Source organism: Salvelinus alpinus, chromosome 9 (genome assembly GCF_045679555.1).
Source record: "Salvelinus alpinus chromosome 9, SLU_Salpinus.1, whole genome shotgun sequence".
In the NCBI taxonomy this organism is placed as follows: domain Eukaryota; kingdom Metazoa; phylum Chordata; class Actinopteri; order Salmoniformes; family Salmonidae; genus Salvelinus; species Salvelinus alpinus.
The window spans coordinates 21,775,660-21,802,524 of NC_092094.1; the positions used below are offsets into that span (position 1 = coordinate 21,775,660).

At 43.3% G+C, this 26,865-nt stretch overlaps 1 protein-coding gene across 1 annotated transcript in view; it reads left to right on the top strand.

The window, feature by feature from the left end:
• Nucleotides 1–1,948: 1,948 nt before the first annotated feature.
• Nucleotides 1,949–26,865, top strand: part of LOC139584493 (zinc finger protein 536-like) — a 37,099-nt gene continuing 12,182 nt past the window's right edge. Inside the window, exons 1-2 of the mRNA XM_071416432.1 lie at nucleotides 1,949–2,127; nucleotides 22,634–24,468. Of these exons, the coding sequence (XP_071272533.1) occupies nucleotides 22,845–24,468 (1,624 nt within the window). The 5' untranslated portion in view covers nucleotides 1,949–2,127; nucleotides 22,634–22,844. The remainder of the gene's footprint in view (nucleotides 2,128–22,633; nucleotides 24,469–26,865) is intronic.

The window sequence follows — 26,865 nt, forward strand, 5'->3', positions numbered from 1 at the left end:
ATGACACAGGTATGCCACATGTCTTGACAATGTTGAACCACAATGACCAGCAATAGATCATCTCTCCTATGTAAAATGACTTGCCAACTCTATTTTTGTACCACCTCTTCATATGGCTGGGAATTCTGCATCAGTGAGCTCCATCCTTCCGGATTCGCTGTAATTAAAGTTGCACCTTGTGAGTTTGAAAAGCTATCACTAGCTGCTCGCTAAGTAGTGAGAGTGCAGAGTTCGATAAGCAGCTTTTAAACTGGTCCTTAGTTGATTCCCCCTCGTCAGGATTAGGGCTGCAATAGGAAAAAATCTATCCAGGTAGCATGAGACAGATTAGCTAATGCTTAACATGGTTGAGCGCTGGCTAGACACAGATCATTGGACTTAAAAAGCTTTGAAGGTATATGTTGGAACATGTACTTAACATTTCAAAGAGATCTAGAGGAACACGTTAATAATTGAAAACAACAGAGAGATCTACATTGCAGGGTTTAAAGGGGATTTAAGAGTTAGGTAATTTAGGATCTCCTTGCAGAGACGAGCAGGTATTGTTGACCAGACAGATGCTCAGAGAAGAGGCTCTTGCTCCCAGCTACAAATGTCATGGGGCATTAAACTGTTCCTTGCTGTACACCTGGGCCGGTTTCATGGACCCAGATAAAGCCTACTCCTGTACTTAAAACTATGTTCTATAGAGAATTTCTGCTTTTAAATGTAGTTGTGCTTAATCTTGGTCTATGAAATATCCCCTGAAGTATTAAATCAACATGTTTCTATACTACAAGTATGCACACACTCACTTGTTCTTGAATCTATTTAACATTCAAACAATCTTAGGTCAAATAGTTCATTTGAAAGAAAGACCTCTGTAAATGGTGTCAGTGTGCACCAGCAGCTAACAACAACTAACATCAGTACATTGAGACTATACATTTTATATAATAAATAAGTAGAATGCCTGAGGATGTATGCACAATTTGTGCATATATTGTGAGTGTGGTTATTGTATAAATAAACTCCCTCTCTCTATTTGAAAATAATCCAGTGAGAAAGTCATTGGGTTGACAGCAATGTGATGGATGTGACAAGCATCCAATTAAGATTTCTGAAAAGAAGCCTCTGAGTGCTCTAAGCACTTATACAGCTGAATCACAAGTCAGAGCTTTCCCCGATGCCCTGAAACAATTGCAAAGCATCAATCCTGCATTATTCATTATGTTTTACAAAGGGTCAGAGTGGCTGAAATCCTCATTATAAATATTTGGAGAAGGAACAATCTGAGGTCACAGGGCTACTTTTTGGATATTGACTTATTACAAGGGTTTAAGGAGCAGGATGCACGCACGCACGCACGCACGCACGCACGCACGCACGCACGCACGCACGCACACACACACACACACACACACACACACACACACAGGAGAGAGTAAGATGAAAAGGTGGCGGGCCATATAACACAGTCGCACCAAACCTCTTCCTCTGTCTGTCACAAGAGTTTGCTTAAAATAGTCTAGGCGAGGTCTACTAAATGTGAAGTTGTTACAGTGCACAAATGTACAGAATGTTGGTGCATAGTGAGTGACAAGGCCTAATTTAAAATAACCCACTACAATGTGACGTTTGTACAGTGCACAAATGTACATAATGTTGGTGCATAGTGAGTGACAAGGCCTAATTTAAAATAACCCACTACAATGTGACGTTTGTACAGTGCAAAAATTAACAGAATGTTATGTGCATCATGATGACTAGGCCTAATTTAAATAAAAGGAGTAGTTGATAATCTTGGATTTGGAGACGCAAATAACCTATGCGTAATTTACGCAGGAACAGGAGGCCTACAATGCTTGTCAACTACCAGATGGGGGAGCCCACGCACATCTCGAAGTGGTCATATCCCCTCCTTCCCACAGAAATTAAACTATAAGCTCATATGCTTCCATACTTCATTTCGAAAGCATGCATGAATAGTTGAAGGATGTTGACGGAGATCTGATTTGATTGTTATTCTTTAGCGCAGTATCACAGGAAAAGTCAGACACAGCTCATCACTCGTCACTGACTGAACTTAAGCTGTACTTCGAGTCCAATACGCGCTGCGGTTTTACATCCTCCGATCTGAATGCCCAGGTAAGGAAATGTATATATCAAAAAATATTTATAATCTCCTGCAACTCTAACTTTCAGTTTCTCCGAATGATGATTTCTCAGAATAACATGGTTTCTCAGAATATATTTGTGTGCATGCATAAACCGTTATAGTGAGGTTGGCTGCCCCTGGTAATGCTAATGACAGTAGGCTATTAAGTGAATGGAAATATCGTTAAAAACTAAGTAAAGTATAGGATAGTGTAGGCCCATGTAAAGTCATGTTGAATGGATAGAATACACTGTTTATAGGCTGATGGTTTTTTTTCTCTCACACTGTGATATAGTGTAATGACAGCCTGCTGTGATCTTTGCATCCAAGATAATATGTTGCAGTAAATACTAATTTCAATACATCACATATCAAATGATCCACAGTAGTAATTGGGTTGAGGGCTGTGGCTGATGGACTGTTGGATGTAAAGACGTTTTTTCAAGGATGTTTGTCAGACTTCTGATACGTATAATAATGTGTGTAACGTGAATGGTGATATGCAGAGGTTATGTGAGTGTGTACTGTAAATACTTTGATAAAAGATCACCTCTTGTCACTGTCACCTGGATAGAGAGGTGATGGTTGAAACACCCCCCCCCCCCCCAATGCTCGCCTTTGAAGCGATGATGCCCCATCTGTCATATGTGAGCTAAGAGAGTCCATGATTCTCTGCTTCTCTCCATTCCAGAGTTCTCCTCTCTCAGGCTCCAAGGGGACAGGAGGAGGAGCAGGTGGGTGGCAGCCAGTATGATCAATCAACATTAAATATTCAGCCTTGGAATTTACACATAATTTAACCGCAATGCACTTTATTAGAAAAACAAAAACTGGAGCTAGTTGATAAATGTGTTTGTTGTTGATGAGAGAATAAGCAAGCTGTGAAAAGCAATACATGTCTTGATTTGAAAAAGTTTTGAGTATTATCTGTTTATTATGATGGGGCCGGTATACCAGAGTTTGGCAATTCCCTAAAGAAGTTGTCAAGAGAGCAGAACACAGACTGGCACCCAGGCTAATGGAATTGTGGTTATGTTAGAAAAGCATTTAACTCACTGCTATTTCTATTATGATGCAGAATCCAAGTAGGGGTATTTTTTCATCAAATGCAAGTACATGTGCGTGAAGCAGGAAGGAGAGAATCAGAGTGAGGCTGAGTGAAGCTGAAATCAATGTCAAGTCATGTGCTAGTATCTTATTCTCTTTACTATGCTGCAAGTGCTGTTAGAGGACCTACATGGCAACTTTCTGATGGAATCACTTGTTTGAACACCAAGCACCTGATTTGAATATCTATAATCCAAGCTCAACTGAACAGCCCAAATTAACTTTTTGGCCCTCTCTTGCCATCATCATAAGTCGGATTTTCTCCCAAAAATTCTAAGCTGTTTTCTGGTTGGCTTAAATCACTTTGAAAAAGTGCAGCAAAAGTATTTGGAGGTGTTTGTCTGGACCCTCTGGTCCTCAGCAGTACAGTGACCAAGCTGTTATCCAGTCAGAGAAGGAGTTCAGAAACCCCAACCATCCAATCTGTTACTCTTTTCTTAACAGTTACTTTTATCTTAACACAGTGAAGTTTCATTTTAATACCTGGTTTATAATTAACAACACTCTCTAAGCATATTGCCAGTTCCATGGCCTTAAGTCTGTGTGAACTATGAGGCAATGGCATGAAAACCACAGCTCCCTCATACAAGGATACTAAACAGTGAATAATTAATAACCTTTCTCCCAAATCCAGGAAAACAATAGTTTTGCATAGGAACATTTAACAGGAGAAAAAGACTCCTGTCAGCTTGAACAAATTGTGGAATGTATGAGATTCCTTTGTCGTTGCGTTTGTTGTTCTCTTTTTTTCTTTATGAGCAGCCATAGCTTTTATTTATTTATTTTTATTTTTCCGTTATTTTACCAGGTAAGTTGACTGAGAACACGTTCTCATTTGCAGCAACGACCTGGGGACAGTTACAGGGGAGAGGAGGGGGATGAATGAGCCAATTGTGAACTGGGGATTATTAGGTGACCGTGATGGTTGAGGGCCAGATTGGGAATTTAGCCAGGACACCGGGGTTAACACCCCTACTCGCATGTCATCATTTAGAAAGTGCATTTCATGTGCACGTGTGTGTGTGCCTTTGTGTGTGCTTTGCATGACCACACCTCTTAGATTAATTAGAATCCATTGAATCACCGACTTTTACCTGATGGCAGGAATGAGGGATGTTGAGTGGAGAAGGGGTGCACATACAGTATGCAGAAAGCTATTTGGACAGGCGTCTTCTTGGCTGTCAGTTTCGATTAAGAGGCGAGGTGTCATCTCGGTAACACAGCTGAGTGCAGATGGCAGAGAGTATGAGATGGCTCACCGACTTAAACAATGATTAATGAACAGAGATGGAAAACAAATTGCATTGGACTATTGGAGGCAGAGAATTGTTTTTATGGAAATGTTAATTGTGTCTGCCAGGCCGATACTGGGCGAGGGGGATGGGTGAGGGCAACAACAGATCCAAGGGGATCCGATATGAAGTCTACTACCCTCCCTGCACTGATTATCAGGGTTCCTCACACATTATGCACTGTCAATACCACAACACCTTGGCTGAAAGACTTCTGACTAGATATTGTGAAAACCAAAGCAGGTATTTTATGATGAATCCCATTAAGAATTCCATAAGTTAGGGTTAATTATAATTGCAGTATAAATGACATTACTGTGAAAAAACATTAACTTGCGGGTGTTGATATACAGTGGGGAGAACAAGTATTTGATACACTGCCGATTTTGCAGGTTTTCCTACTTACAAAGCATGTAGAGGTCTGTAATTTTTATCATAGGTACACTTCAACTGTGAGAGACGGAATCTAAAAAAAAATCCAGAAAATCACATTGTATGATTTTTAAGTAATTAATTTGCATTTTATTGCATGACATAAGTATTTGATCACCTACCAACCAGTAAGAATTCCGGCTCTCACAGACCTGTTAGTTTTTCTTTAAGAAGCCCTCCTGTTCTCCACTCATTACCTGTATTAACTGCACCTGTTTGAACTCGTTACCTGTATAAAAGACACCTGTCCACACACTCAATCAAACAGACTCCAACCTCTCCACAATGGCCAAGACCAGAGAGCTGTGTAAGGACATCAGGGATAAAATTGTAGACCTGCACAAGGCTGGGATGGGCTACAGGACAATAGGCAAGCAGCTTGGTGAGAAGGCAACAACTGTTGGCGCAATTATTAGAAAATGGTAGAAGTTCAAGATGACTGTCAATCATCCTCGGTCTGGGGCTCCATGCAAGATCTCACCTCGTGGGGCATCAATGATCATGAGGAAGGTGAGGGATCAGCCCAGAACTACACGGCAGGACCTGGTCAATGACCTGAAGAGAGCTGGGACCACAGTCTCAAAGAAAACCATTAGTAACACATTACGCCGTCATGGATTAAAATACTGCAGCGCACGCAAGGTCCCCCTGCTCAAGCCAGCGCATGTCCAGGCCCGTCTGAAGTTTGCCAATGACCATCTGGATGATCCAGAGGAGGAATGGGTGAAGGTCATGTGGTCTGATGAGACAAAAATAGAGCTTTTTGGTCTAAACTCCACTCGCCGTGTTTGGAGGAAGAAGAAGGATGAGTACAGCCCCAAGAACACCATCCCAATCGTGAAGCATGGAGGTGGAAACATCATTCTTTGGGGATGCTTTTCTGCAAAGGGGACAGGACGACTGCACCGTATTGAGGGGAGGATGGATGGGGCCATGTATCGCGAGATCTTGGCCAACAACCTCCTTCCCTCAGTAAGAGCATTGAAGATGGGTCGTGGCTGGGTCTTCCAGCATGACAACGACCCGCAACACACAGCCAGGGCAACTAAGGAGTGGCTCCGTAAGAAGCATCTCAAGGTCCCGGAGTGGCCTAGCCAGTCTCCAGACCTGAACCCAATAGAAAATCTTTGGAGGGAGCTGAAAGTCCGTATTGCCCAGCGACAGCCCCGAAACCTGAAGGATCTGGAGAAGGTCTGTATGGAGGAGTGGGCCAAAATCCCTGCTGCAGTGTGTGCAAACCTGGTCAAGAACTACAGGAAACGTATGATCTATGTAATTGCAAACAAAGGTTTCTGTACTAAATATTAAGTTCTGCTTTTCTGATGTATCAAATACTTATGTCATGCAATAAAATGCTAATTAATTACTTAAAAATCATACAATGTGATTTTCTGGATTTTTGTTTTAGATTCCGTCTCTCACAGTTGAAGTGTACCTATGATAAAAATGACAGACCTCTACATGCTTTGTAAGTAGGAAAACCTGCAAAATCGGCAGTGTATCAAATACTTGTTCTCCCCACTGTAAGCTTTTCATATGCACTGCTTATGAATGGGCTATTAACGGGATATGAATGTCTTATGAAGTCTTTATGTAGGCACTCAAATAATGTGTTACCATTGCCGAATACTGTCTTTACAGACCTGCTCCACTCAGCATTAGATATTTTCTTTACAAAGTTTCTATTGACCAAGATTCCAATTTATATTGTCATATTAAGCCCATATAGGGATGCCATAGTCCCACAAGGAAGCAGCCCCAGTTCTCCCAGTATATTACAATGTATATATTGTATGACACTTCAATATCTTGTCCATTGTTCATTAACTGGCGTGGTGTTATCATTATCTAAATGTCCTGTACCATAGGCATTATAATAATAACGATGTCCAATGTTCAGCAATATTGTAATAATAATAGTGTTCCTTTTATCCAATTAAGAGGGTGTCCTCATCATTGTCTTATGCTGAGGGCAGCATCATAGCCATTGTGCATGGATAGCATACCTGAGTATTGAGCCAGTCAAATTAGGGATAGCCTGTATCTGTCGTTTCATCTCCTTGTGTGTTGGGCTTGATGTGCTTCTACAATAATTCTTGAGCCTCCTTGGCAGTGGAAAACGTGTGTTTTATTCGGGAAGGTCAAGATGAGTTTTGCCCGGTGAATGAAGCCTCATCTCAGGTTTAGCTTGCGTGGCTGGGGTCTCACCTCGTTGTAGGTCGCCCTCTGTTTCAGCAGCTCGGCCCTAAGATCTGGCTAGATGCTGATCCTCTTCTCAGCATAGGTCAGAGCCCCCGATTCTGCTGCGAGGAGAACAATTTGCACTTCAAAACTGTGGATTCGTACAATCATACACCAGGATCTGTTGCGGAGAAGACCTGTGCGTGCGGTGCGCAATGTTTATCAGCGGCATGGGACCCAGCTTCTCCTGCCCAAACAGTTCATAGAAAAGATTGCTCATGAAGGAAGTTGGGTTGCTGGCTTCCACACCAGTTTCAAGTCCTGTGACCAACATATTTATTTTATTGGAATGATTTTCGAGTGATTCTTTTTTGGGGGGAGATTGATTTCCCCTTCTAGCTTAGTTCGTACTGTTTCCATATCATTGAGTCGACCCTCTGTCACATTGGCCACTGTCTCCAAACTTTCCACTTTAGTTGAGTATGTATCCACTTTAGAAGTGAGCAGTGCAAGAGATTAATTTACCGGTTTTAATTGCAAGTCGAGGTAATTTCCTCACGAACAATCTCTCGGATAGTAGCTGCCAATGCTTTCTGTTGTCGGGTGTTGAGAGCTGCCATGTTCCCACAGGTGAATTTGCGAACAGACAGATTATGCTAGCTGCTGGAGCAAAATAGATCTGCTACCTTTTACTTGTAATACAGTGAATATGGTGTTATATATTGATAATTATTTGGTAAAATAAGTAGTTATTTTGCAAAAGAAAGCCACGAGAAAGCCATGCGTTTCAATGCATGCCACCAGAAACCATGATTTCACTCAGCATTGTCTCTTATAATAATAAGAGATTATAAGGTATGATAGAAGGCACCCTGTTCTATTTGTAATTATTGCAGGCGGTGCAGCTGCAGTACTTTGGGAGATAATAATTATTTTGCAAAAAAAAAATCATTGCAGGGTGATCATTTAAGAGCATCATCCACTCATCAGAATAATCAGGGTAGAGTGATTAGTGAAAATCCAACAGCTGCCTCATTAAACTATTGGCTTTATTGGCAACACATGGTGACAGCTAACTGCCTCATAGGACCATGAGAGAAAAATTACTTCACCTTAGGAACGCAAGGTGACAGGCAGTTTAGACTGGAGATTATGTATGGCCAAATACGCATGAAGAAAATCCTTTGCACCAAATGGCCCTTACTGTTATTCAATGTATCAAGCTTGACCAAAGTGTAAGGTCATTGTCATAGTGCACTGAGGGCATAGAAAAGTTTAACCTGAAATCTGAAAATGCTGGTTACATCCATTCTACTTAGCCATACTGCAATGTGTTTATACACCACAGTGAAGTGGAGCTTAATAGCTAAACGTACGGACCACAATCTCTAAAATCTCAATCGCAAATATTGACACGCCCATGTTTTTTTTGTGTGTGTGTAATCTATCTAATGCACAAATTAGCACAATAAAGTAAAATGAGAAGGTAGCCTCATGGCAGCAGTAGAAGGGTACATGTAATAATGTTTGCTAAAATAAAGGCTAATTCTCTGGGCCCAGTTGTTCCCTGAGCACAACAAGCACAACACAGAGATCCTACTGGGTTGATGAGCTCAATCAGTGAAATTATGAAAATATGATTTGGTCACTGATGACAGTATGTAAACTACTTAGCCAGTATTGTAAAATAAGTCATTTTATAATTATGACTGCTACACCATAGTCTACTGGTGGATGTTTTGTTTTGAGATAAGTAGGCCTGCTGTGATTTTGTGATGACTCGGTTAATTACTTTTGTTCTAGTGCTTCTGAGAACTGCTTTGTAAACTGCTGTCAGCTCCTCCTTCTTGGGGTCTTATGCACTGTAGCACTGTAGTATGTATCACAGTTGATGCCAAATCAGTGCCAAGTAAGACATCATTATGTGTACTAAATCAGAAAGTGTAAAGTAAAACATCAGGTACACTGACTAGAATCTGTTTAGGGCATTCATATAACAGTATTTCAAGTTCAGTGTTTTATAGTGATCACATCCGTGTAGGACAATTTGATCACTGTAAGTGGTTGATCACTAAAACCCACATTCACTATAAATGGAGTGCACTTTCTGAAGAGAACACTATGGAGGATGTCCTTGTGAAATGACATGGTGGTTGGTGAGAATGAAGGATTTGGCCACGGTATCTGGACTGATGCTGTTCTGAGTTGCGTTGGAGATGGTTGGAGAGCGCTGTTCCCCTGCAGAGTCTAACCATCTGAAGAGGAATACACCATGTGGATACACTGATGCACTGCTCACGTGCAAGACATCCCCTCCATGTCTGTCCCACTGTTAACACTTCCTGTGATATAAGCCAGAGCTTTGTTTGTGTCCAGAATGAACAGTTGGTCTATGCAAACAAGAGCAACTGTTTACACAGTAGTGATTTAATATCAGTGTGTGTGTGTTTCCTGATGGTGCTGTGTACACATGCCTTATGTGTGCACACACTGAGTCAAAGCCATGTTAAACGTGTGTAGCTCAAATCACACAGTGTGTGATTGTCAGGCCAAAACAGATCACCATGATCCCTGTCTCACTGTCTTGCAATTTTGGGAATGAAGGCATTGTTTGCCTCTGCCTCCTTTATTTGACAATTTACATATTGTTTGCTAGAATAAGCTACATGAAATGTTGATATTTCCCACCAAAAGAGTGGTAAATATACTACATACACAATAAATGCATGTGCCTTTATGAGTCTTCTCTATTGCTCACGTGTGCAAAAAGAGACTACTCATGAGAAGTGTTGCAAAAATGTGTGCTCTTTCTGTGCACCGTAGTGGTCCAGTAAGGAGTGGGGCTGGTTAGGCCGTTCTGTTTCAGGATGCCTACAGCGAAGCTCCTATAGGTTCTCATTAATCCCCTTGTCAAAAGAGCTGTGTGTATATTTGTGTTATCTTCTGTCTAGGGCTAGATAGGCCATGGTGGTCAGGTGCATTATCAGTATGTCTACCCTCTGCTTTAGTAAAAGGACTTCATCCACAGTTTGACAATCCACAGGCTGGGTGGGGCGGCAGGTAGCCTAGTGGTTAACAGCGTTGGGCCAGTAATCGACAGGTCGCTGGTTTGAAAGCCTGAGACTAGGTAAAAAATCTGACAATGTGCCCTTGAGCAAGGCACTTAACCCTAGTCGATCTGGATAAGAGCATCTGCTAAATGACTAAAATGTATATGTGGATAAGCAGAGTGCCTATACTTAGATTTTTAAAATGTAGATTTTTATACTTGAGCTCCATTTTTTAAATGAGTCATTTAAGTTATTTCGAGTCCTTTTTATGTCCATAGAAGTTTTAAATGTGACATTTCACTTCAAGGATTGAGAACATGATTTCTTTGGTGATCATGATGACACAATGCTAACCAAGGAATCTGGGTTATTCAGTCATGTGGGCCAACTACTGTATCTGCAGTTTTCTTTGCTCTTTGTTTATGTAAAAATGACTTTAGTATATAGGTCACAACATTACTGTGGTACTATGTCGTTATTGGACTTGGTTTAGGTCGCTGTTTGTTGTGTGTGAAAAGCAATTGCAGGCTCAGCAAATGTGTGGTATTTTCTTTTACCACAGTTGCACTGCTGAAAAGGTGCAGCATTGCATCAAAAACCATACCCATACTTGAAATTAGAACATGCTGAAATCAGAATCTTGTTTACAATTGTTTTTATATCTGTCCAATGTCTGTTGGATATCTGTCCAATGCTCTAGGACTGTTAAATGGTTGATATGAGCAGTTGGTCAATGAGCAAACCCACCCAACAATGAATATTCAAAGTACATAGCATTAGCATGTATATGGCCACATCTGGGGAGCCCAATCACGTGACACGAGGCTTTATACAATCACCCTCTTTCTCAATCTCCCCCTGAAAGAGTGTACTTCACTCTGAAAGATGGTACCTGACAGGTCTGCCTATTCGCTTCCCTAGCAACCCTGTCTTCCTCCACCACCACCGAGCCTGTCATATTAACTACCACCTGATCATGGTTCTAAGCCTTGTGATTACACACTTAGATGATCAGAACAACACCTTAAACAAGTGGTGGATATCTTTCAATGTTTCTCTCACACCTGTCAAATGTGCTTAGCTTCAGGAGGATTAGGTTGTATATTTAAGGGCGTGTATTCAAAATGTGAGTAAGATTTCTGATCTGGGATCAAGTCCCCGCTGTCCATATAATTTTTTATTCATTATTATCTAAAAAGCTAAACTAATCCTATACTAGCACTCTTTCTGAATACAGGCCCTTTTTACATTTTTTTTTATTTAACCTTTATTTAACCAGGTAGGCCAGTTGAGAACAAGTTCTCATTTACAACTGTGACCTGGCCAAGATAAAGCAAAGCAGTGTGACACATACAACACAGAGTTACACGTGGGATAAACAAAAGTACAGTAAATAACACAATAGAAAAATATATATACAGTGTGTGCAAATGGAGTAAGGAGGTAAGGCAATAAATAGGCCATAGTAGCGAAGTAATTACAATTTAGCAAATGAACACTGGAGTGATAGATGTGCAGATGATGATGTGCAAGTAGAAATACTGGTGTGCAAAAGAGCAAAAAAGTAAATAAAAACAATATGGGGATGAGGTAGGTAGTCAGATGGGCTATTTACAGATGGGCTGTGTACAGCTGCAGCGATCGGTAAGCTGCTCAGATAGCTAATGCTTAAAGTTAGTGAGGGAGATATAAGTCCCCAACTTCAGTGATTTTTGCAATTCGTTCCAGTCATTGGCATCAGAGAAATGGAAGGTAAGGCAGCCAAAGAGGTGTTGGCTTTGGGAATGACCAGTGAGATATACCTGCTGGAGCGCGTGCTACGGGTGAGTGTTGTTATGGTGACCAGTAAGCTGAGATAAGGAGGAGCTTTACCTAGCATAGACTTATAGATGACCTGGAGCCAGTGGGTCTGGCGACGAATATGTAGCGAGGGCCAGCCGACGAGAGCATACAGGTCGCAGTGGTGGGTGGTATATGGGGCTTTGGTGACAAAACTGATGGCACTGTGATAGACTGCATCCACTTTGCTGAGTAGAGTGTTGGAGGCTATAAATGACATCGCCAAAGTTGAGGATCGGTAGGATAGTCAGTTTTACGAGGGTATGTTTGGCAGCGTCAGTGAAGGAGGCTTTGTTGCAAAATAGGATGCCGATTCTAGAGTTAATTTTGGATTGGATATGCTTAATGTGAGTCTGGAAGGAGAGTTTACAGTCTAGCCAGACACCTAGGTATTTGTAGTTGTCCACATATTCTAAGTCAGAACCATCCAGAGTAGTGACGCTAGTCAGACGGGCGGGTGCGGGCAGCGATCGGTTGAAGAGCATGCATTTAGTTTTACTAGCGTTTAAGAGCAGTTGGAGGCCATGGAAGGAGTGTTTTATGGCATTGAAGCTCGTTTGGAGGTTTGTTAACACAGTGTCCAAAGAAGAGCCAGATGTATACAGAATGGTGTTGTCTGCGTAGAGGTGGATCAAGGAATCACCCGCAGCAAGAGCGACACCGTTGATATATACAGAGAAAAGAGTCGGCCCGAGAATTGAACCCTGTGGTACCCCCAAAGAGACTGCCAGAGGTCCGGACAACAGGCCCTCCAATTTGACACACTGAACTCTATCTGAGAAGTAATTGGTGAACCAGGCGAGGCAGTCATTTGAGAAACCAAGGCTGTTGAGTCTGCCGATAAGAATAAGGTGATTGACAGAGTCTAAAGCCTTGGCCAGGTTGATGAAGACGGCTGCACAGTACTGTCTTTTATTGATGGCGGTTATGATATCCTTTAGTACCTTGAGCGTAGCTAAGGTGCACCCGTGACCAGCTCGGAAACCGGATTGCACAGCGGAGAAGGTACGGTGGGATTCGAAATGGTCAATGATCTGTTTGTTAACTTGGCTTTCGAAGACTTTAGAACGGCAGGGCAGGATGGATATAGGTCTATAACAGTTGGGTCTAGAGTGTCAACCGCTTTGAGGAGGGGGATGACCACGGCAGCTTTCCAATCTTTAGGAATCTCTGACAATACGAAAGAGAGCTTGAACAGACTGGTAATAGGGTTTGCAACAATGGCGGCGGATCATTTTAAAAAGAGAGGGTCCAGATTGTCTAGCCCAGCTGATTTGTACAGGTCCAGCTTTTCAGCTCTTTCAGAACATCTGCTATCTGGATTTGGGTGAAGGAGAAGCTCGGGAGGCTTGGGCAAGTAGCTGTGGGGGGTGCGGAGCTGTTGGCCGGGGATGGGGTAGCCAGTAGGAAAGCATGGCTAGCCGTAGAGAAATGCTTATTGAAATCCTCGATTATTGTGGATTTATCGGTGGTGACTGTGTTTCCTAGCCTCAGTGCAGTGGGCAGCTGGGAGGAGGTGCTCTTATTCTCCATGGACTTTACAGTGTCCCAGAACCTTTTGGAGTTAGAGCTACAGGATGCAAATTTCTGTTTGAAAAAGCTAGCTTTCCTAACTGCTGGTTTAGAGAATGCCAAGAGTGTGCAAAGCTGTCATCAAGGCAAAGGGTGGATATTTGAAGAACTGGTACTGTAGATCAGACATGGGAACAGAGTACTGTTTGGACTTAAGCTTGCAGGGTAGCTCTTTATCTGTGTGTTACAATATACATCCTTTTCATTACTGAGGTTTGAGCCCTGGATGATGTAAGCCTGTGTTAATTCTGTGTGGACAATGCAGGCTTTGTTCCATGCCCTTTGGTACTGCACTAAAGCAGTGTATGTTCTAATATGTGACCTCTACTATTGTAGAACGTTGAGAATTTGCCTCTTTGTTTGTTAGTATAGAGCAATGGAGAGGGAGTGGGTGGAGAAGAGGAGAGGAGGTTATGTTTAATTCCATTTGAACAGATTTTTAGATTTCTTCTCCTTGAACTTTTATTTGTACTCGTTTCTTAAAGTTACTAAGTTCCCTCGTTACTCGTTGAGATTTTAGTGACCTCTTCTGTTGAGCACAGAGGGTTGTTTCAAAGCAACCACTGGACCTGCAGCAAAGACTGTTAAGTATTGTAGCTACATACTGTCCGTCTAAAAGGAGATCAAGAGACAGATTTCTACCTCACATCATAGTAGAGTCGATATATATGGAGAGGAAGACTGTGGTTAGAAGTAATCAGCATTTTAGCATCCTTCAACAATAAGCTGAGACCAAAAATATACTAAAGACAGGAAGAAGAGACACACAGCATTTGTTTTACTCTGCTTGATGACCTATTTCAGGTGCATTAGTTCCATGCGAAAATTATCAAAGCATGTTAACAACGTACATATTTGATTTGTCAGATACAGTGCCTTCGGAAAGTATTCAGACCCCTTGACTTTTCCCCCATTTTTTAAAGTTACAGCGTTATTCTAAAATTGATTAAATATTTTTTTGTTGTTGTTACAATCTAGACACAATACCCCATAACGACAAGGCGAAAACAGGTTTTTAGATTGAAAAAACCCAGAAATACCTCTACATAAGTATTCAGACCCTTTGCTATGAGACTTGAAATTGAGCACAGGTGCATCCTGTTTCCATTGGTCATTCTTGAGATGTTTCTACAACTTGATTGGAGTCCACCTGTGGTAAATTCAATTCATTGGACATGATTTGGAAAGGAACACACCTGTCTATATAAGGTCCCTTCAGTTGACAATGCATGTCAGAGTAAAAACCAATCCATGAGGTCGAATGAATTCAAATCAAATCAAATACAATTTTATTTGTCACATGTGCCGAATACAACAGGTGTTGTATACGTGAACTGCTTATTTACAAGCCCTTAATCAACAATGCAGTTCAAGAAATAGAGTCACGAAAAGATTTACTAAATTAACTAAAGTAAAAAATAGAATAAAAAGTAACACAATAAAATAACAATAACGAGGCTATGTACAGGAGGTACCGGTACCGAGTCAATGTGCGGGGGTACAGCTTAGTCGAGGTAATTTGTACATGTAAGTAGGGGTGAAGTGACTATGCATAGATAATAAACAGCGAGTAGCAGCACTGTAAAATAAATGGGGGGGGGGGGGGTCAATGTAAATAGTCCAGGTGGCCATTTGATTAATTGGTCAGCAGTCTCATGGCTTGGGGGTAGAAGCTGTTAAGGAGCCTTTTGGACCTAGACTTGGCGCTCCGGGTACCACTTGTCGTGCGGTAGCAGAGAGAACAGTCTATGACTTGGGTGACTGGAGTCTTTGACCATTTCTGACACCGCCCAGTACATACACTACCTTTCGAATGTTTGGGGTCACTTAGACTTGTCCTTGTTTTTGAAAGAAAATAAACATTTTTGTCCATTAAAATAACATCAAATTGATCAGACATACAGTGTAGACATTGTTAATGTTGTAAATTACTTTTGTTGCAGGAAATGGCAGATTTTTTATGGAATATCTTCATAGGCGTATAGATGCCCATTATCAGCAACCATCACTCCTGTTTTCCAATGGCACTGTGTTCCTGTGTTCCAGTGTTCCAATGTTAGCTAATCCAAGTTCATAATTTTAAAAGGCTAGTTGAGTGTTAGAAACCCTTTTGCACTTATGTTAGCACAGCTGAAAAATGTTGTCCTGATTAAAGAAGCATTAAAACTGGCCTTCTTTAGACTAGTTCTGGAGCATCAGAATTTGTGGGCTCGATTACAGGCACAAAATGGTCTGGGGTTTTCGGGATGATGTGAGCCATGACCCGCCTTTCAAAGCACTTCATGGCTACTGACGTGAGTGCTACAGGGCGGTAGTCATTTAGGCAGGTTACCTTCGCTTTCTTGGGCACCGGGACTATGGTGGTCTGTTTGAAACGGTTAGCTATTACAGACTCGGTCAGGAAGAGGTTGAAAATGTCATTGAAGACACTTGCCAGTTGGTCCGCACATGCTCTGAGTACACGTTCGGGTAATCCGTCTGGCCCCGCGGCCTTGTGAATGTTTAAAGGTCTTCCTCACATCGACTACGGAGAGCGTGATCACACAGTCGTCCGGAACAGCTGGTGCTCTCATGCATGCTTCAGTGTTGCTTGCCTCAAAGCGAGCATAAAAGGCATTTAGCTCATCTGGTAGGCTCGTGTCACTGGGCAGCTCATGGCTGGGTTTCCCTTTGTAGTCCGCAATAGTTTCCAAGCCCTGCCACATCCGAGGAGCGTCAGAGCCGGTGTAGCAGGATTCAATCTTTGTCCTGTATTGTCCCTTTACCTGTTTGATGGTTCGTTAGAGGGCATAGCGGGATTTCTAATAAGAGTCCGGATTAGTGTCCCGCTCCTTGAAAGATGCAGCTCTAGCCTTTAGCTCGGTGCGGATGTTGCCTGTTATCCATGGTTTCTGGTTGGGATATGTACATACGGTCACTGTAGTGTAGCGTATTGAGTGAGACACTGGTACTTCCTGCTTTAGTTTTTGCATTGTAAGCAGGAATCAGGAGGATAGAATTATGGTCAGATTTGCCAAATGGAGGGCGAGGGAGAGCTTTGTATGTGTCTCTGTGTGTGGAGTAAAGGTGGTCTAGAGTTTTGTTCTATATTATCTGTGTCTTCGTTCAGCCACGACTCAGTGAAACATATGATATTTCAGTTTTTAATGTCCTGTTGGTAAGATAGTCTTGAATTGTCCGTAGAGCTCAGAGAAAGGATTGTGTCAAGGCACAGATCTGGGGAAGGGTACCAAAACATTTCTGCAGCATTGAAGGGCCCCAAGAACACAGTGGCCTCCACCATTCTTAAATTGAAGAAGTTTGGAACTACCAAGACTCTTCCTAGAGCTGGCTGCCCGGCCAAACTGAGCAATTGGGGGAGAAGGGCCTTGGTCAGGGAGGTAACCAAGAACCAGATGGTCACTCTGAAAGAGCTCTAGAGTTCCTTTCTCTGCAGCACTCCACCAAGTAGGCCTTTATTGTAGAGTGGCCAGACGGAAGCCACTCCTCAGTAAAAGTCACATGACAGTCAGCCTGAAGTTTGGCAAAATACACCTAAAGACTCTCAGAGCATGAGAAACAAGATTGTCTGATCTAATGAAACCAAGATTGAACTCTTTGGCCTGAATGCCAAGTGTCACGTCTGGAGTAAACCTGGCACCATCCCTACGGTGAAGCATGGTGGTGGCAGCATCATACTGTGGGGATGTTTTTCAGCGGCAGGGACTGGGAGACAAGTCAGGATCGAGGCAAAGATGAACGGAGCGAAGTACAGAGAGATCCTTGATGAAAACTTGCTCCAGAGCACTCAGGACCTCAGACTGGGGAGAAGGTTTACCTTCCAACAGGACAACGACGCTAAGAAAATCAAATCAAATCAAATTTTATTGGTCACATACACATGGTTAGCAGATGTTATTGTGAGTGTAGCGAAATGCGTATGCTTCTAGATCTGACAGTGCAGCAGTATCTGACAGGTAATATCTAACAATTCCACAGCAAAAACCTAACTTCTAATAGATTCCACAACAAAACCTAATACACACAATCTAGTAAAAGAAAGGGATGATATTATACAAGTATAAAATATATGGATGAGCAGTGACAGAGCGGCTAAGATAAAATAGATAATAAAGAACAGATAGTAAAGGATACAGTATACAGTATTTACAGTTGAAGTCGGAAGTTTACATACACCTTAATCAAATATATTTCAACTCAGTTTTTCACAATTCCTGACATTTAATCCAAGTAAAAATTCCCTGTTTTAGGTCAGTTAGGATCACCACTTTATTTTAAGAATGTGAAATGTCAGAATAACAGTAGAAAAAATTATTTATTTCAGATTTTATTTCTTTCATCCCATTCCTAGTGGGTCAGAAGTTTAAATACACTCAATTAGTATTTGGTAGCATTGCCTTTAAATTGTTTAACTTAGGTCAAACGTTTCAGGTGCCTTCCACAAGCTTCCCACAATAAGTTGGGTGAATTTTGGCCCATTCCTCCTGACAGAGCTGGTTTAACTGAGTCAGGTTTGTAGGCCTCCTTGCTCGCACATGCTTTTTCAGTTCTGCCCACACATGTTCTATAGGATTGAGGTCAGGGCTTTGTGATGGCCACTCCAATACTTTGACTTTGTTGTCCTTAAGCCACTTTGCCACAACTTTGGAAGTATGCTTGGGGTCATTGTCCATTTGGAAGACCCATTTGTGACCAAGCTTTAACTTCCTGACTGATGTCTTGAGATGTTGCTTCAATATATCCACATAATTTTCCTACCTTATGATGCCATCTATTTTGTGAAGTGCACCAGTCCCTCCTGCAGCCAAGCAACCCCACAACATGATACTGCCACCCCCGTGCTTCACGGTTGGGATGGTGTTCTTTGGCTTGCAAGCTTCCCCCTTTTTCATCCAAACATAACGATGGTCATTATGGCCAAACAGTTCTATTTTTGTTTCATCAGACCAGAGGACATTTCTCCAAAAAGTACAATCTTTGTCCCCATGTGCAGTTGCAAACCGTAGTCTGGCTTTTTTATGTCGGTTTTTTTCCTTGCTGAGCGGCCTTTCAGGTTATGTCGATAGAGGACTTGTTTTACTGTGGTTATATATACTTTTGTACCTGCTTCCTCCAGCATCTTAACAAGGTCCTTTGCTGTTGTTCTGGGATTGATTTGCACTTTTCGCCCCCAAAGTACGTTCATTTCTAGGAGACAGAACGCATCTCCTTCCTGAGCTGTATGACGGCTGCGTGGTTCCATGGTGTTTATACTTGCGTACCATTGTTTGTACAGATGAACGTGGTACCTTCAGGCGTTTGGAAATTGCTCCCAAGGATGAACCAGACTTGTGGAGGTCTACAATTTGGCTGATTTCTTTAGATTTTCCCATGATGTCAAGCAAAGAGGCACTGAGTTTGAAGGTAGGGCTTGAAATACATCCACAGGTACACCTCCAATTGACTCAAATGATGTCAATTAGCCTATCAGAATTAGCATAACATAATTTTCTGGAATTTTCCAAGCTGTTTCAAGGCACAGTCAACTTAGTGTATGTAAACTTCTGACCCACTGGAATTGTGATACAGTGAATTATAAGTGAAATAATCTGTCTGTAAACAGTTGTTGGAAAAAGTACTTGTGTCATGCACAAAGTAGATGTCCTAACCAACTTGCCAAAACTGTAGTTTGTTAACAAGAAATTTGTGGAGTGGTTGAAAAACAAGACTTCAGCTGTACATATGAGATGAGTAATGAGAGATATGTAAACATTCTTAAAGTGGCATTATTAAAGTGACTAGTGTTCCATTTATTCAAGTGGCCAATGATATCAAGTCTGTAGGTAGGCAGCCACATCTCTGTGCTCGTGGTGGCTTTAACAATCTGATCGCCTTGAGATAGAAGCTGTTTTTCAATCTCTCTGTCCCAGCTCTGATGCACCTGTACTGACTTCGCCTTCTGGATGGAAGCGAGGTGAACAGGTAGTGGCTTGGGTGATTATTGTCCTTGATGATCTTTTTTGCCTTCCTATGACATCGGGTGTTGTAGGTGTCCTGGAGGGCAGGTAGTTTTCCCCCGTTGATGCATTGTGTAGACCGCACCACCCTCTGAAAAGCCCTACGTTTGTGGGCGGTGCCATTGCCGTACCAGGCTGTGATACAGCTCGACAGGATGCTCTCATTTGTGCACCTGTAAAAGTTAGTGAGGGTTGTTGCGGCTTCTTCCCCACACTGTCTGTGTGCGTGGACCATTTCAGTTTGTCGAAGAACTTAAAACTTTCCACCTTCTCCACTGCTGTCCCATCGATGTGGATATGGGGGGGCTCCCTTTGCTGTTTCCTGAAGTACACGATCATCTCTTTTGTTTTGCTGACGTTTAGTGAGAGGTTCTTTTCCTGATATCACACTCTGAGGGCCCTCACTTCCTCACTATAGCTGTCTTGTCGTTGTTGGTAATCAAGCCTACCCTACCACTGCAGTGTCGTCTGCAATCTTGATGATTGAGTTGGAGGCGTGCATAGCTACACAGTCATGGGTGAACAGGGAGTACAGGAGAGGGCTGAGAACGCACCCTTGTGTGGCCCCAGTGTCTGAGGCTCAGCGAAGTTGAGATGTTGTTTCCTACCTTCACAGCCTGTGGGCGGCCCATCAGGAAGTCCAGGACCTAGTTGCACAGGGTGGGGTCGAGACTCGGGGTCTCAAGCTTAATGATGAGTTTGGAGGGTACTATGGTGTTGAATGCTGAGCTGTAGTCAATGAACAGCATTCTTACATAGGTATTCCTCTTGTCCAGATGGGATAGGGCAGTGTGCAGTGTGATGGCGATTGCATCGTCTGTGGACCTATAGGGGCGGTAAGCAAATTGGGGTGGGTCTAAGGTAACAGGTAGGGTGGAGGTAATATGATCCTTGACTAGTCTCTTAAACACTTCACGATGGAAGAAGTGAGTGCTACGGGGCGATGGTCATTTAGTTCAGTTACCTTAGCTTTCTTGGGAACAGGAACAATGGTGACCATCTTGAAGGATGTGTGGATAGCAGACTGGGATAGGAATTGATTGAATATGTCCGTAAACACACCAGCCAGCTGGTCTGCGCATGCTCTGAGGATGCGGCTAGGGATGCCGTCTGGGACGGCAGCCTTGCGAGGGTTAACATGTTTAAATGTTTTACTCACATCGACCACGGAGAAGGAGAGCCCACAGTCTTTGGTAGCGGGCCATGTCGGTAGCACTGTATTGTCCTCAAAGCGCGCAAAGAAGTTGTTTAATTTGTCTGGGAGCTAGACGTCGATGTCCGTGACGGGGCTGGTTTTCTTTTTGTAATCCGTGATTGTCTGTAGACCCTGCCACATACGTCTCGTGTTTGAGCCGTTGAATTGCGACTCCACTTTGGCTCTGTAATAACGCTTTGCTTGTTTGATTGCCTTACTGAGGGAATAACTACACTGTTTGTATTCGGTCATGTTTCCAGTCGCCTTGCCATGAATAAATGTGGCGGTTCGTGCTTTCAATTTTGCGTGAATGCTGCCATCAATCCACTTTTTCTGGTTTGGGAAGGTTTTTATAGTCACAGTGGGTACAACATCTCCTATACACTTCCTTATAAACTCGCTCACCGAGTCAGTGTATACGTTAATGTTATTGTCTGAGGCTACCCGGAACATATCCCAGTTGACGTGATCAAAGCAATCTTGAAACGTGGAATCCGATTGGTCAGACCAGTGTTGGATAGACCTAAACACGGGCTCTTCCTGTTTTAGTTTCTGCCTATAGGAGGGGAGCAACAAGATGGAGTCATGGTCAGATTTGCCAAAAGGAGGGCAGGGGAGGACCTTGTATGCATTGCGGAAGTTAGAGTAGCAGTGGTCGAGTGTGTTACTCACTCATGTACTGCAATCGATATGCTGATAGAATTTAGGTAGCCTTGTTCTCAGATTAGCTTTGTTAAAATCCCCAGCTACAATAAATGCAGCCTCAGGTTTGCATAAAGTCCAGTGAAGTTCCTTGATGGCCGTCTTGGTATCCGCTTGCGGGGTGATATACACGGCTGTGACGATAACCGGCATTTGATTGTGAGGAATTCTAGGTCAGGTGAACAAAAGGACTTGAGTTCTTGTATGTTACAATTACACCATGAGTCGTTAATCATGAAACATACACCCACTCCCTTCTTCTTACCAGAGAGATGTTTGTTCCTGTCGGCGCGATGCGCTGTACGGACTCTGACAGCATGTCCCCAGCTAGCCATGTCTCTGTGAAACAGAGTATGTTACAATCCCGGATATCTCTTTGGAAAGCAACTTTTGCCCTGGACATTAGCGAGTAATATACTCGGAAGCAGTGGGTGATGTGCGCTCATCCGAAGCCTTACTAGAAGACCGTCCCGGCACCCTCTCCTCCGACTCATGGTGGGTCGGCCTCTGGAATCAGTTCAAATGCCCTGGGAGGTGCAGACAAAGGATCCGCTTTGGGAAAGTTGTATTCCTGGCCGTAGTGCTGGTTGTGCTGGTAAGTTGACATCTCACTGATATCCAATTGTTCTTCCCAGCTGTATGTAATAACACTTAAGGTTTTCTGGACTAACAATGTAAGAAATAGTAGATAAAAAAACAAAATACTGCACAGTTTCCTAAGGACTTGAAGCGATGCTGCCTCTCTATCGGCGCCATCTTGTGCTTAAGCACACAGCCACAACGCAGGAGCTTAAGAGGATCTACAAAGAAGAATGGGAGAAAAAAACCAAATACAGGTGTGCCAAGCTTGTAGCGTCATACCCAAGATTGTGTGTAGATTGATGAGGGGGAAAAAAACAATTTAATGGATTTTAGAATAAGGCTGTAACGTAACAAAATGTGGAACAAGTAAAGTGGTCTGAATACTTTCCCGAAGGCATTTCCATCTAATCCTTTTGTTGTTGTTGTTGAATATTTCATATTTTTTACTTTGAGTTTTCTTTAAATGTATGTAATATGAGGGCTCTATTGCACTAATTGTTCATGTTCATGTGCATGCCTTATGTGTCTTTTTCCTTTCTCTCTTTTAGGTGGAAGTCTCTATTATATGCGAAGGTGTCTCCAACTCCCCTCTCTGAGGAAAAGGTGTCAAAGGTTGCTATTCCATCAACCACAAGCAGAACCTTCTGAAGGACTCTGGGACATCCAATCCCTGACCTCCACACTGTAACAGTCCACAGATCCCTGAGTATAGAAAGCCACCACGCCATTGGACGAGGGCAGTCACACTGAAGGGGCCAGATGGCACTGCTAGCCAATCAGCTGATGGATTCAGCCAGGGTTCTAAATGGCATCAATGGGAGGGTGGATCACCTTCCACAGTTCCTGAGGGTACAGAACCAGGGTCACATGACCCATGTCAACGTCACCCAGGAAGACACGCACAAGAACAGGAAGTACCCGTGCCCACTGTGTGGCAAGCGCTTCCGCTTCAACAGCATCTTGTCACTGCACATGCGCACGCACACTGGCGAGAAGCCCTTTAAGTGCCCTTACTGTGACCACAGGGCAGCGCAGAAGGGCAACCTCAAGATCCACTTACGTACTCACAAGCAGGGCAACCTTGGGAAAGGCCGTGGCCGGATCAGAGAGGAGAACAGGCTACTCCACGAGCTGGAGGAGAGGGCCATCCTGAGGGACAGGCACATCAGGGGTGGTATAGGTGGTCTGACCCAGCCACCACCACCCCACATCCCCCATACCCAGCTCCAGCAGCCACAGCCTGCTTCTACCACCACCCAGCTCCCCTTGACTTGCACAGGCCCTGGCCCTGTGGAGACCTTTTCACTGCCATCTGTCTCCCCCAAGATGACCACCACAGGCCAGGAGGATCACACACAGGCTCAGCCTTCCGCAGGGTTCCGCTGCTCCTTCTGCAAAGGAAAGTTCAGGAAGCAGCAGGAGCTGGAGCGCCACATCCGTATCCTCCACAAGCCATACAAGTGCACCCTGTGTGAGTACGCGGCCTCCCAGGAGGAGGAGCTCATCAGCCACGTAGAGACGGCCCACATCACCTCCGTGTCAGCCCAAAGTCAGAGTTCCGCGGTGGGCAGCTTGAAGCCCCCTGGTGGGGAGTTCCCCTGCAAGGTGTGTGGTCAGACCTTCAGCCAGGCCTGGTTTCTCAAGGGACACATGCGGAAGCACAAGGACTCATTCGAGCACTGCTGCCAGATCTGTAGCCGGCGCTTCAAAGAACCCTGGTTCCTCAAGAACCACATGAAGGTTCACCTTAACAAGCTGTCTGCTAAGACCAAGCAGCTTCCTGCTGACCCTCAGGTATCTGTTACCATGGCTAGAGTAGTCCAGGACGCCCACTACACAAACCTCTACTCCCAGTACATCTCAAGCCTCCACAGCAGGTTCCTCTCTGCGGAGAAAGTGGGCCAGTCGGAGTTCCAGCAGATCCTTGCCACAGCAGGCATCGGGATGAAGGTGAAGGAGATGCTGGGTAAGATGCTGGCACCAGGACATGATTCACTGACGGAGGGTGATAATAATCACTCTTTGTTGGGTTTGAATCATCTGGCGCCTCCCCTGAGTTCGAGCAATGTGGAGTATCAACCACAAGCTCCTGCCAACGAGAGCAACAACCTCAAAAGCTACCCAGGCTGGCAGGTCATGGCACCAGGACTGGCTGTAGATCAAGTGGACCTATACACAGCTAAAGAACAGCAGCGGGCCTACCAGGCTGGGTGGAGGGTGTCAGATGAGCGACGAGCGCCTGTGTGCAACGCAGAGACCCAGGCTATTAGTAGGAGTAGTAGCCCATGTCTGAGCCATATCTTGGAGGAGAGCTCCATAGGACCAGACCTCTCTCAGACTGGCAGTACCCAGGATAACAGCAGCCTACCCTCCTCAGTCTCAGGTACATAACCGTCTTTCCTTACAACTCAATGGTTGCATATTGTTTTGGATATTGTTGTTTCCAGTTTTCTCAATTATTTGTCATAGGTCCATCTACTATGTGTATTCTATATTCTATGGTCAATATTCTACAGTAATTGATGTATCCTCAGATCCATGGTCAAGGTCAAATAGATGACCAGCACATGATGACTTGGGCACATTTATATAGATAGGATGTTTGAGAAATTCCATAAATATGCCATTAGTTTCAGATGTAAACAATTTGCTATCCCTCCCATGCACAGACTAGCATGGAATACAACCGCGCCGTTCCATCAGGAGATAAAACAATGCCTTTGGCTAAACTTCACTAATGTACTCAGGTGGACTTGCCTTGAAGCACAGGGTCGGTAGATCAGCATATCCAAGCAACAAATATAATCGGTTATATTTGTTGCTTGGATAAAGGCCTTTCTTTTCTTATTAACTTTAATGCTGTCATGTTGAATGCTACAGATAATTAGCCTCCAGTATTTTATATCAGTCCCATCACCACCCCAACCCTTGCCTATGGGGCACAAGATGTTAATGCATGCCATCTGGTGTTTTTAATTATTTGATATATACCACCTGGTATTTTTATTGATAGTATTCTGTTCCACCTGGTGATTTTGATGATTTGACTCCCTGGGCGCATGCTTTTCTTGTCATAGCATCCTGTTAAGTTACACATTGTCTGGATTCTAAATAGCTGCCTCACATGAAGAAATACTAAATGTTACTATAGAATACTACAGTACTTACTATAGAATTCTGTAGTAAACTGTAGAATGCTATTCTACACACTGCAGTATCCCTCAATCATGTGTAGTACTTACTATAGAATGTTGTAGTATACTGTAGAATACTATAGGAAATACTGCAGTATTATCAGCAATAAAAACACTGTAGTAAATACTACAGTAATGTCCGCAAAAACACTACAGTCTGAAAAAACACTAACTTTTTTAACTATAGTATATACTACAGTAATGTTTGCAAAAACACTACAGTCTGAAAAAACACAAACTTTTTTAACTCTAGTAAATACTACAGTATTCAATTTGCATATACTCTGCACATTCCCTTCCCCCATATCTCAGTTTGTGCCATCCATAAGTGAGAAACAGGTTTTTAGAAATGTTTGCAGATTTATTAAAAATGCAAAACAGAAATACCTTATTACATAAGTATTCAGACCCTTTGTTATGAGACTCGAAATTGAGCTCAGGCACATCCTGTTTCCATTGATTGAGATGTTTCTACAACTTGATTGGAGTCCACCTGTGGTAAATTCAATTGATTGGACATGATTTGGAAAAGCACACGTCACACCCTGAACTGTTTCACCTGTCCTTGTTATTGTCTCCACCCCCTCCAGGTGTCGCTTGTTTTCCCCAGTGTATTTATCACTGTGTTTCCTGTTTCTCTGTGCAAGTTCGTCTTGTATGTTTCAAGTCAACCAGAATTTTTTCCCCCCCATCTCCTGCCTTTGCTATTCTCTTTTTTCTAGTCCTCCCGGTTTTGACTCTTGCCTGTTCTGGAATCTGTACCCGCCTGCCTGACCATTCTGCCTGCTTTGACCACGAGCCTTTCTGCCACTCTGTAGCTCCTGGACTCTGATCTGGTTTTGACCTTTAGCCTGTCCACTACAATTCTACTCATTTTGGATTATTAAACATTATATGACTCCAACCATCTGCCTCCTGTGTCTGCATCTGAGTCTCGCCTTGTGTCATGATACACACCTGTCTATATAAGGTCCCTCAGTTGACAGTGCATGTCAGAGCAAAAACCAAGCAATGAGGTAGAAGGAATTGTCCTTAGAGCGCAGAGACAAGATTGTGTCGAGGCACAGATCAGCGGCAGGTACTGGGAGACTAGTCAGGATCGAGGCAAAGATGAACGGAGCAAAGTACAGAGAGATCCTTGATGAAAACCTGCTCCAGTGCTCAGGATGTCAGAGTGGGGCGAAGGTGTACCTTCCAACAGGACAACAACCCTAAGCACACAGCCAAGACAACGCAGGAGTGGCTTCGGGACAACTCTCTGAATGTCCTTGAGTGGGCAAGCCAGAGCCCAGACTTGAACCCGATCAAACATCTCTGGAGAGACCTGAAAATAGCTGTGCAGTGACGCTCCCTGTCTAACCTGACAGAACTTATGAGGATCTGCTGAGAAGAATGGGAGAAATTCGCCAAATACAGGTGTGCCAAATTTGTTGCGTCATACCCAAGAAGACTTGACGCTGTAATTTCTGCCAAAGGTGCTCCAGCAAAGTACTGAGTAAAGGGTTTGAATATGTCAGGACCCGGTGCGAGAAACAGTCACTAAATCGGCAGAACCCAGAAGATGAGGCAGACACAGCAGTACTAGA